Source organism: Macrobrachium nipponense, chromosome 19, assembly GCF_015104395.2.
Source record: "Macrobrachium nipponense isolate FS-2020 chromosome 19, ASM1510439v2, whole genome shotgun sequence".
NCBI classification, from domain to species: Eukaryota; Metazoa; Arthropoda; class Malacostraca; order Decapoda; family Palaemonidae; genus Macrobrachium; species Macrobrachium nipponense.
The window spans coordinates 73,781,509-73,794,008 of record NC_061088.1 but is presented as its reverse complement, the minus strand read 5'-3'; the positions used below and the strand labels follow the sequence as shown (position 1 = coordinate 73,794,008).

At 38.7% G+C, this 12,500-nt stretch overlaps 1 protein-coding gene across 6 annotated transcripts in view; it reads right to left on the bottom strand.

Annotated features, from left to right (window-relative positions):
• The window catches only part of LOC135218247 (adipokinetic hormone/corazonin-related peptide receptor variant I-like), a 206,535-nt gene that overhangs the window by 20,523 nt on the left and 173,512 nt on the right, over window positions 1–12,500 (bottom strand). For 4 of the 6 annotated variants that reach the window (XM_064254423.1, XM_064254414.1, XM_064254448.1 and 1 more), the window contains exons 4-5: window positions 8,155–8,317; window positions 661–920 (exon numbers count right to left, since the gene is read on the bottom strand). In XM_064254423.1, the coding sequence (XP_064110493.1) occupies window positions 661–920; window positions 8,155–8,317 (423 nt within the window). The remainder of the gene's footprint in view (window positions 1–660; window positions 921–8,154; window positions 8,318–12,500) is intronic. The other 2 variants (XM_064254431.1, XM_064254458.1) reach the window with 1 other exon arrangement.

The window sequence follows — 12,500 nt, the reverse complement described above, 5'->3', positions numbered from 1 at the left end:
GAAGCAATGCAATTTTGTTTACAACCTTCTTTCTGACTTATGTTACTCAAGAATTCAAATGACAGAGTTACCTTTATTCACTGTGATATTGTTAGTGACATTATCACTCATTGTTGAAACAGAAATTTAAATTTATGCATCAGCCCTGAGTTCACCAGACATTTCTTTACAGTGAGCTGAAACACTCTGAGAAAGTTGAGGAGATAGGTGAAATTAAGTAGGTGGTTGAAATGGAATGTGGGTGACTAGGAATGAAGAGTAATTTGAAATGAATAAGGAAATACAACTGAATTAAAATGATTAACTACCAATGATTAACTACCAACATTCAAATACAGTAACACCTCAACTTAATAGACACTTTGGGGGTCTGGTCTTTCTAGTAAGTAACAAAGACCCTATACTACAGCCTGCGCTTGAATATTTTCTAGATGTCTTGTGTTTAACAGCAATTCCACATAGTTCCTAACCTAAGTTAATCTTTACGTTACACTGAACAATCAATTTAACGGATACATCAACAAACTTATCAAATCCGAAATGGTGGTATAGGAAGACATAATCAAAATACAGTAACTGATAAGAACGGAAACCCACTAAGGTGGGGTCCATTAAGCAGAGGCGTCACTCAACACAAAGAAGAAAACGTGAGCGACTCACCGTTGAAGTGGCCGTTGCTCTTGGAGGAGTTGATGTTGGGAGGATGGTCGGTTGCCATCCTCCTCCTCTGGTGGGGGCAGCAGCAGAAGCAGCAGCAGCAACAGAAGTCACCCGCCTTGTACCAGAGGCCCCGGCAGCAGCTGATGGAGTACCGTCCGTATATGATCGGGTTCACAACAGAGTTGCTGACGGCAATGATGAACAAGATGTCTTGCACCTGCTGGTTCATGCTGTGGAAGGTCTCTGGGTCTATGAAGTTCCTGTAGGAGGAGAAGAAGAGAATGGAGGTGTTGAGGGTCATCTCAAGGATGCTGTATCTGTCTGGCATATATAGTTTTTACACATTCTTCCTCAAAAGACATCTGGTGATTGTTCTTATTGTCAATTATTTTAATAGAAAAACTTCACAAGACAAGTGAGCCACGTTTCCAGGCTCTCATAAGATCTTCTCGAAGGAACTGCCCTGAAAAGAATGGGGAAAATGGCCTCTTATACGTTAGAGAGGTATGACAACTGATAGGGAAAAGGCAGAATGCAAAGTTCCCTGCGGTACTAAGAAGGCACACTTTGCAAGAGCCTTTCAGTACCACTTACAGTTGAACGTGCAAGGCCCTATGAAGGTGGTGAGCCCATGAGGATAATAACTAGAGGTAAGGCATTATGAAACGGCTGTGGACATTTGATAACGCAGTAAATGCAAGCAAACGTAACCAAGTGTGAGACCGGAGCAAAATAAAGGCAAATGGCATAGCAAGCAAAAAGGTATAAAAAGATGCCTCTGGTGAGATTTCACTGTGTGTATGGGTATGGATGTATGTATGAATGCATGTGTACATATATATATATATATATATAATATATATATATATATATATATATATATATATATAGTATATATGACAGGACAGCGAGAAGACTGGAGATAATTTCTTCTTTTTATTTACACCGACGTTTTGGGAATCCTTTCCATCTTCAGGGCTATAAATAGAATTAATTCTATTTATAGCCCTGAAGATGGGAAAGGATTCCTGACACGGACGGTGTTAATAAAAAGAAGAAAAGATCTCCAGTCTTCTCGCTGTCCTATTTATTATTAAATTTAAGCTCACCAGGAGCGAAAATCTTAGCTATATATATATATATATATATATATATATATATATATATATATATATATATATATATATATATATATATATATATATATTTATATATATATATATATATATATATATATATATATATATATATATATATATATATATATATATATATATATATATATATATATATATATATATATATATATATATATATATATATATATACATATGTTTATTATTAAACTTAACGGTCATCAGGAGCGAAAATCTTACAATTTTATATATATACATATATATATATATATATATATATATATATATATATATATATATATCAATATATAAATATATAAAGGTTGCAGGGTAGTAGAACGTTCTTGGATGAGGAGTTTAAAGGAGAATAGAGCAGTGACTTCTGTTTGGTTTTATCTGATGCCAACTTTTCATGAGGGGAAGAGATTATAGGAAAACTAATAAAAATGGCTGTTTAACCACTTTGGGTAGAGATGAAATTCCAATCCACCTACGTGACCGTGAAAAAAAAAAAAAAAAAAAAAAAAAAAAAAACAAAAAAAAAACATGATTTTAACCCTGTGCTTCTGAATGCATCCTTCCTCTTATGGTCAGGTCGGCAACTCGCCCTCGTTCTGATACTATGGATGAGGGATCGAATCCTGCTACGAACGTCAGAATTACTTCATATTTTTGCATCCAAAGGGTTTGTATTGACAAACGTACCCAATTATTAGCATTACATAAGTATCTGGTAAAAAGGGAACAGTATTTCCACTTGATCCTGTTGCAGTCAAGAAACGCATATCATTCACCCTGACTGTTGATCTTCAAGCTTATTAGAAGAAGAAGACACAACTCACTGTAGCCTTTATCAACACCAATATAAGGGAGTGCCTGGGCTTTTCAGCCAAGAGAATCACATGGAATATTGTAACCACTTTTTTTGGTCTTAATTAGAAGATTGGGCGCATTCAGATAACGGGGCTTTGATTCTTCGGACGGTAGATGGAGAAAATACTGCAGAGCCCTCATTACTCTTCTCCGGCACGTAGGCGGGAGCTAACTGCGATGAAGAGAGAGAGAGAGAGAGAGAGAGAGAGAGAGAGAGAGAGAGAGAGAGAGAGAGGACGTCACTGTACGTTAAGTAAATTGTTGGGTACAACAAAAAGCGTCTCCCCTGCTTTTTTCTTCTGAATGAGCACACGCGTGCCTCCCCAGGTTGTAATTATTATTATTATTGTTATTATTACTATTATTTAGAAGATGAAACTCTACTTCATAAAGAACAGGCCCACAGGGGACACTGACTTGAAATTCAAGCTTCCTAAGACTATGGCGCTCATTACGAAGAAGTAAGAGGAGGTAAATGGAAATACAGAAAGAAGAGACCCCACTTATTATGACAGAAAAAATAAATGAAGAGGAAAGCACATAGATAAAAACGTATCAAAATAAAATAGAACAGAATTCATTTTCATATTGCCGGAGTTCCCATTAAAATCTTCGCTTGAACTCTGTAAACGGTAAGGGCCAACGCGTGTATCATGTTGTGAAGAGGTGTATTTTGTTTTTCAAGCGACTGAATGGGCATAGGCTACACAGGTAGTATAACCGAAAGAGTCGTATTTCTGAAAAGTATTATTCTAGTTATATGCAGGTACAAGTCTTCATATACACGGATGCATGTATATATATATGACATGTAAAATTATTCAATAAATAACCATTCCCCCTTTCCTGTTCTGTTCCACTGAAACAGAATAGGGGAAGATTATTCTATCAGTGCCATGAGTTTCACCACGGCGAGTCCACTTCCACTAGCATTTGAAGGATCAATAAGAGAGAGAGAGAGAGAGAGAGAGAGAGAGAGAGAGAGAGAGAGAGAGAGAGAATTTTTTCCCTTTGCAATAATCTCTTTGACCACACTGTTAACTGATGATGACGCGATCAGAGCCGAGCGAGTACGGTAAACTGCTTGAATAGAGGTTTTGCGTGTTAATTAGGAGAGAGAGAGAGAGAGAGAGAGAGAGAGAGAGAGAAGCGAGAGCCATTTCCTTAATTAACTTCTAGTATACCTCGAAGTCTTCTGAATCCCCCCATTAATCTTTTTTGGGGGGGATTAAACTCCCCCGCCAGATATGCTCTGGATTACTTCGTTCTGAGATGTCTCGTGTCGTCATCGGGGCATTTCTCTCTCTCTCTCTCTCTCTCTCTCTCTCTCTCTCTCTCTCTCTCTCTCCCATTTATATCTGGGAGTACGATTTCTCTCTCTCTCTCTCTCTCTCTCTCTCTCTCTCTGTTCCATTAACATCTGGGAGTACGATTTCTTTTTGTCTGTGAATTTGTATTTTTATTTAAGTCAGGCTGTATGTATTACTCTCGTTCCATTTTATTTATTTATCTATCTATCTTTTTTTAATTTAACTGATCCGACGTAGGAATACAAATGTATAGTTGTCTATGGAGATGCTACTCTAACATAAACATGTTCATACATACAGCCAATCCGTGGAACCGGGCTTCTCTATGCAAGATCTCTGTGCTTCCTAGTAATTCTCTATTGCCAACGTGGAATCAGAGGAAATTATTTCTGGCGGTTAAAAATTAATTTCTCGGTTCCCACAATAAGCTCTAGGTCCCGTTGCTAGGTAACCAATTGGCTCCTAGCCACGTTAAAAATATCTAATCCTTCAGGCCAGACCTAGGAGAGCTGTTATTCAGCTCAGTGGTCTGGTTAAACTAAGACGTACTTAACTTTAATCTAATTAATCTTCTAGAGTCGGTTTACGGTCGTGCATAGAGCACAGCAGAAGCAGTGAGTATATAAATCAACAACGACCTCCGTGAAAATAGTCAGAGGAACAGAGGCTTCATCCTCCCTCCTTCAGGGAAACCACAGGACATCCGTGAGGATCCCAAGGGAGACACGAGTGACAGAACGCCCCTGGACGCGACGAATCATGCCCTTGGCTTTGGCAAGCCGCGGCATAAGACGCGTCTTACGGACCACCAGGAATGCCCACGCCGTCGCGCAGCCAGCCGGAGAGAGAAGAAGACCTGCCAACCAATAAAATTTGAAACGTCTGCAAGTAGGAATAATCAAGAAGAAACGCGCCGAAGTTTCTTCGGCACAATCGAGTTTTCTGTACAGCGTATCATCAAGGCCACCGAAAATAGATCTATCTTAAGGTTGTCTCGGTATGATGTTGAATGAGCCGCGATCCAGAAACTTTGACCACGGTCCAGTGGCGGCCTGTCTTGTATCGTTGCCACACGCACAATCATGGCTAACTTTAACATTAAATAGAATAAAAACTACTGAGGCTAGAGGACTGAATTTCGGTATGTTTGATGATTGGAGGGTGTATGATCAACACACCAATTTGTAGCCCTCTAGGCTCAGCGGTTTTTAAGATACGAGGGCGTACAAGAAAAGTGCGGACGGACAGACAAAGCCATCTCAATAGTTTTCCTTTACAGAAACTGAAAACCTTGTAGTATGTCGATTTCTAATCCAGTCCTGATGACTAGAAAAAGTTAGCATGGCTGGATATTCGGCCGGATAACCAGATCAAAAGGGCACTCAGTTAAAAAATATGACATATAAAATCTACGTGTATGGTCTAACTTTGATTCAATTCGGTCCAGTAGTTTCGCCGAATATAGCGAATAAACACACATACTACACAGTCCGACCGTCAGCTTTATACACACACACACACACACACACACACACACACATATATATATATATATATAATATATATATATATATATATGTATATATATATATAATGTACAAACTCGTAATATATATTACACTCCCGGGTCGTTTCACTGACCTTCCCAATGGACCGTCACCAAACTGCGTAAATGAAACTCGAGCATTTCCCAATGACGCAGCAATAACAGTTTGATTTGATTACACCGTTGAACTGCAATCGAAACCTCTTAATCAATCGCCCTCTCTCTCGTTATATGCTATCAGAAGCATAAACCTCTCTCTCTCTCTCTCTCTCTCTCTCTCTCTCTCTCTCTCTCTCTCACGTGATCCGATTTCGGACTTTTATCCAATGTTCAATTCTGTTTTTCGTCTATATCTGTTGCGTTCGCATTGATGTTTATCTCTCTCTCTCTCTCTCTGTATATATATATATATATATATATATATATATATATGTATATATATATATCTATATATATATATATAATATATATATATATATATATATATAAATATATATATATATATATATATTCAAACATGGTACGATATCTGTATTGACATTGCTCTAATGCAGTACCATTCTTTACCTAATACAGTAATCTTAATAACTACATTTTTTAGCACACACACACACACACACACACACACACACACACACACACACACACACACATATATATATATATATATATATATATATATATATATATATATAGTGTATGTGTACTATCACAATACCTCCTTTTCCCTTCAGAGGAGACTGGTGGCTTCAAAAGGTCTCTTGGGATGAGGTTGCTAGCCAGTCCCCTTCTCTATCTTGGTTGAAACACACCACAGCCGACTAACTACTAGTTACATCATTAACTAGTTAAGTCTTCACGCAATAAAAAAAAAAGGATTTTACAGAGTGTGCTTCACCCAATAGCAACATTATTGTAATGGAACAGAAATTTTTACTCTGAGAAAACAGCTACAGAGGCTGTTATAGAAAACGAAGCTCACGGATAGAACATACCTAAGAAAATGTTTGAGTTCATAAAAAATTTTCCAGAACATCATTGTTTTCGTGGTATGAGTATATAGCTAAATACTGAAGACCATTCCGAAAAACGCAGTCTTCGTCTCAGTTAGTGCTGGAAATAATAGAATTTTCCAAAGCATTAGCTCAGCCCCCTTCCACAGCAACAGGAAGAAGAGGTTGAGTATTCTGTGTCCCCAGGGAAGAATAAAAAGAGAACTGAGAAATAAGATTAAAATAACATAACTGAATTGAAGCGAATTGTGGTTTTTTGGCTCAGAAGCCAAGCACTGAGGCAGCTCAGGCCATTTAGCGCTTATACACTAAAAGTTCATTAATGCCGATACCAATTATGTATAGAAAAAAAAGGAAAAAAATCACTTTTACTGAAGCTTTAAAAGAAGAGCAGATTCAATAATAAGTCCAAAATGGCATCATACACCGACCCTTCCCCAAGACCTCGGGAAAGATGAACATGCCACTCCCATGATCCCCAGGACTGGGACACTCAACCAGCAAGTGACTTACAGTCAAATGGGCCAAACTATCTTCATAAAAAGGTTGAATAAATATAAAGTCTCTAAAAACACTATAATGTTTACTGTGCTGCATATAACATAAAGAACAGAAAAAGTTTATTTTCCATGAGGCAGTGACGCAGGTATCTCTACAAATACAATCTTTGTCATGCAAGTTCTTAAGCAGATCACCGGCAAACAGTATCTTCACACTTTACATGCAATGGGCCAAAGGCTTGTATCCGAGGCATACGTGTACACACAAGAGATTACTTTAGGCATCAATAAAGGCGATTACCTACCTAGAATACTACGGGGCCAGGCCAATAAACGACTACTTATCAGAGTGTGTCAAGAACTTGAAATGTAAGTACCCAGGGCATAAACGACTACTCACCAGGGAGTGGCCCTGAGCTATGTGTCTACTCACCAATGACTTATCAGAGAATATCCAAGGCAGAGACGTCGTCTCACTACACTGTCCTAATATTTGAAATGTATGGGCGACAACTCTCTCAGGGAGTGCCCCAAGGCATAAAAGCAACTACTCATCAAAGAGTGCCCAGGGCAACTACTCACCAATGAATGCCCAGGGAATAAGCAACTAAAACCCGGAGAGTGCCCAGGGCATGAATGAATATTCACCACAATGTGTCCCAGCATCTGAAATGTATAAGCGACCACTCACAGGGAGTGCCCCAGGGCATAAAAGCGACTACTCACCACAGAGTGTCCAGGGCATGAATGAGACTATTCACCACACAGTCCCAAGGGCATGAAAGCAACTACTCACAACAGAGTCCCCTGGGAATAAAGGCGACTACTCACCACAGAGTGCCATGGGCATAAAATTTTGCGACTACTCACCACACAGTCCCCAGGGAATAAAGGCGACTACTCACCACAGAGTGCCCAGGCATGAATGAGACTACTCACAACAGAGTCCCCAGGGCATGAAAGCGACTACTCACAACAGAGTCCCCAGGGCATGAAAGCGACTACTCACAACAGAGTCCCAAGGGCATAAAATTTTGCGACTACTCACCACACAGTTCCCAGGGCATGAAAGCGACTACTCACCACAGTCCCCAGGAAATAAAGGCGACTACTCACCACAGAGTGCCCAGGGCATAGGGCGTCCAGCACCAGATGAAGGCCATGACGATGATGAAGGTCATCCTAAGGGTTCTCGTCCTTGCCCTTTCGATGTTCGACATATTGCTCCGCCGGAGGTGAAGGCGCCCGTGGTACCTCTCCTCTCTCGAATAGTCCTCTGCTGGAGAGAAGACTTTCCATTTACATTTAATCTCATTTAGTTTCATTTAATATATTTCTTTTTTGTCAAGAAGAAATTTTTTATATATTTAACCTTCGGCAGACTGTCCACGCTTTTAACTTTATGGCGTAACTCATATTTCTAATATTTTTGGCCTAAACAAGTGGATGGGAGTGTTTTGTCCCCTCTCCCCCCCGTAATAATAAAATAATAATAATAAATATATAATAAATAATAATATAATAATAATAATAATAAAATAATACTAAATAAATAAATAAATAAATAAATAAATAAATAAATAAATAAATAAATAAATAAATTACAAAAAATAATAAAAATTAGTTTAATTTAATCTTTTTCTTGTCAAGAAGAGAATTTTGATATCTTTAACCTTCGACAGGGTTCTTTTAACTTTAAGGCGTAACTCATAATTCCAATATTTTTGCTAACAAGTGGATGAAGTGTTTGTCCCAGTAATAATAATAATAATAATAATAATAATGTCTCACAGCACACTACAATCTCAGCATACTTTCCCTAACGCTCACGCACCTCACATATTTCTGGTTGCTGGAACTAGACCCATCATCATTTGAATCTAATACCAAATAATAACTGCCCCGCATATATTGAATTTCCCATACATACCGTCCATTACGCCCCATCAACTTTAAACACGCTCGTAATTTAGCGAACGGAACTATTATTGGGCGAAATTGCATAAACATCAAAGTTAATATAGTAACAAACCGCTATTTTGGGCTTTTTAATTACTTTGCGGAAACCCAAACAGTCATTTCTATAACTGGATTTAGGCGCAGAGAACGAGCCGCAATAACATTTTCCGAAATTGAGTGATCACTCGAATAAAAAAAAAACCATCTTGAATGTAATTACGAATCGGGCTTCCGCAATGCGTTCACGCGCTGTAGATGTACGTAGAATCTACTATAGTTGATTCACATCACCCGTGCATTTGATGTCTAGGCCAGTTCCCTTACGACGCTCCTGATTGGCTGTTGATAAGCCAGTGACAGGGCTGGAAACTCTCAGTCTCTCGAGAGAGTTCTCATAGGCAGGATGCATGCTCCATCTCTCCTGGGGGATACTTTTGAAAGACTTATTTTTCAGCAGAGGTGGAACACACATCCTGTCCATGTGAACTCTCTCGAGAGACAGTTTCCAGGCCTTTGATTGGTTTATCAACAGCCAATCAGGAGCGTCGTAAGGGACGGGCCTAGACATCAAATGCACGGATGATGTGAATCTACTATAGTATTTTTTTTACCAAGTACGCATTTAATAGTCATAGCCACATTGCCCTCTTCATTTCTCGAATTCTTTACACTTTTTGGATAAGCTTGGCAACGTGACCTGGCGCTGATACTTTGGATGTGGGCTCGAAGCCTGCTATCGGACATCGGAATTTGCTTCATATTCTTGCATACGGATCCAAGGCTTTGCAGTGACAAGGCACATCCAAAAACTGTGAAGTATTCGAGAAGTTAAGAGGGCACTGGGGCTATTGCAATTACATACACGTCATAGATGTTTTAGGCTGAAATAAATTGATGCAAAATCAATAATTATTTCGCAGTATATACTAAATGTAAATGAACAAATGCAGTACACACACTCATGCATACAGTCAGATATGAAGCCTACCTAGTATATTTAGTGTATTCATATTTTTTTTATCCAATTGTTTTGTTTCGAGGTTTTCTCATTAGCCGCTGATGTATCAACTCCTTTTTTTGAATTCAGTGATCCTCTGCTATCTTGTTTTTGTACTTCTATCGTTCCTCAGTTTTATTGTGCTATAACTATTTTCCACTGTTAGTACTATTTTGATTTTCCCGTGATCCGAGCCGTGCTCTTTTCAATCAATTTGATCGAAGGGAGCGTTAGTAGGTACATAGAAACTACTGAAGTTTGTTCCGTGAAGTTGACATGCATCACTGAACTCCATTCTCTAAACGAGCACCTATCGATTCCTCTCTCTCTCTCTCTCTCTCCCTTTATATATATATATATATATATATATATATATATATATATATATATATATATATATATGTGTGTGTGTGTGTGTGTGTAACTTTTGCACTTTGCTGAAGAGTTTGAAATATAGAAGTTACACACACACACACACACACACACCACACACACACACACACACACACACACATATATATATACATATATATATATATATATATATATATATATATATATATGTTTATTTTGATTTCTGAAGGGATAAGGATAGCCTATCACGTTTGTGAACCGGTGTCTTAGGAACACCAATGATACAGGTGGCTTCAGTTTTATCATCAATATTGGCCATGAGAATGCTGAGGTGGATTATGGGAATATCGCTGCTTGAGAGATTGGAAAATGACGAAATAAGAAGGGCAGGCTTAGTAAAGATGACAGAGGTGATAAGAGAGTTACGATTGAGGTGGTATGGGCATATGTTGAGGAGGGATGACGAGGAGAAAGTGAAGAGGGTTTCGTAAGAACCTCTTAGAGGAAGAAGATCGAGAGGAAGACAGAGAATTAAACGGCGAGATAAATTGAAGGAAGATATGGAGAGAAGAGGTTTGGTGGAGGATGATGATGCCTTTGATAGAAGGCAGTGGAGAAGGCGCATCAGGCAACCGACCCCTTAGTGTAGGAATATGGGAAAGAAAAATAAGATTGGCCATCTGATGTAAAGTCAGCTTAACTGTGAAAGTGGAACAACGCCTTTGGGTTTCAAAGATTAGTTGCTGGAAGAGAATTCATGTTCTCTTTATTTAAGAAACACCCATCTCCCAGACTCAAGACTCTGAGTCAAGAGAGGAACTGTACGAGGATTGTGTATATATCTTTCTTCTAGACTCGAACTGAAATAAAACTACGCCAGAGATTAAACAACCACAACAGCTTTCCTTCCATTATTCTTTCGACTCTTACTTACACAGTGCAGGGACAAAATCCTTACTCATACTTCTTCCCACTTTTCCACTACAGGCCAGGATGAATTGTCTCGGCCATCTTCTTGGAATTTTACTTACTCTGGAATAGCATTCGTCTATTCAGACACGTGGGCTGTTCCATCATTAGTAAATCGATGTGACGCGGCAGCGGTATAAAGAATATATTTTTACCTTCTAAACAACAGTAAAAGGACCTGATAATTTTACATCTCCACTGAATCCATTTTCGAAAGTTGCTTATGATGGGGAGGGGGGGGGGGGAGGGGAGGGGAGGGGAGGGGGGGCAAAGAAAGATGAGACATTTTTTTATCCTTGTAATCTCAGCCCTCAGCGTGTTCTAAATATAGAACACCTTTGAATAATTATCCTCAAGGGGGATGTGCCTAATTCTGAGTTATAAGAACGAGAAAGGGCTAATATTACTTTAAATGAGATTGTAGTACATGAAGTGTCATTTCGAAGCGTGGTGGAAAAACCGGCCGAGCTTTAGAAATAATAATTGTTGAACACAAAGAAGCATATGAATCCCTTCCAATGGAAAGAAACTTGGAGAAAATGCTCACAACTTACTATACTATACTAATGTTCAAGTTTTGTTTGGGAGCAATGATGTGTATCAGGGGGATAAATAAATGTTACGGAGTTATCGAAGGTGAAGCCTTTAAACTCGAGGCAAAAAACTGGCAGGAAACAAACCGTTTACAAAAATAAATACACTAAGAGAAGATTTTCATGAAAATTTCCAAGCCATTTAGGTGTCAGATCTGATTTTTTTTTTCTCCTGCCACGTGCTGCTCTTGCCAACCCAGGATTGTTTGAAAGAGCATTAACGGAGTTTTAAGCTTTTAAAAATAGTAAACGAGAGAAAATTGTTCCCAAGGTTAATCTCTTTGGAAATGTTCCAAGAGGGAAGACGAATACCAGACCTGGGAAAGGAAACAAAAATCGGAAAAAAAGAATCAAAAGAGAAGTTCATCTGCAAATTCATTGGGAAAGCAATCAATCAAGCGCGGGAATATGTATATTCTTCAGGATAAGTTGAACGGAAGCTGAATTATAGACAAATGACACGGGCGGCTAAAGACCAAGAGGCCGTGCCAGCGCAAGTCTAGTTTAAACTAGATCGAAATACAAATGAGTCTGAGGAAGGGTGAAACAGTTCGGTAAACAATCTACTTCCTCTGATGTTTACATGTACT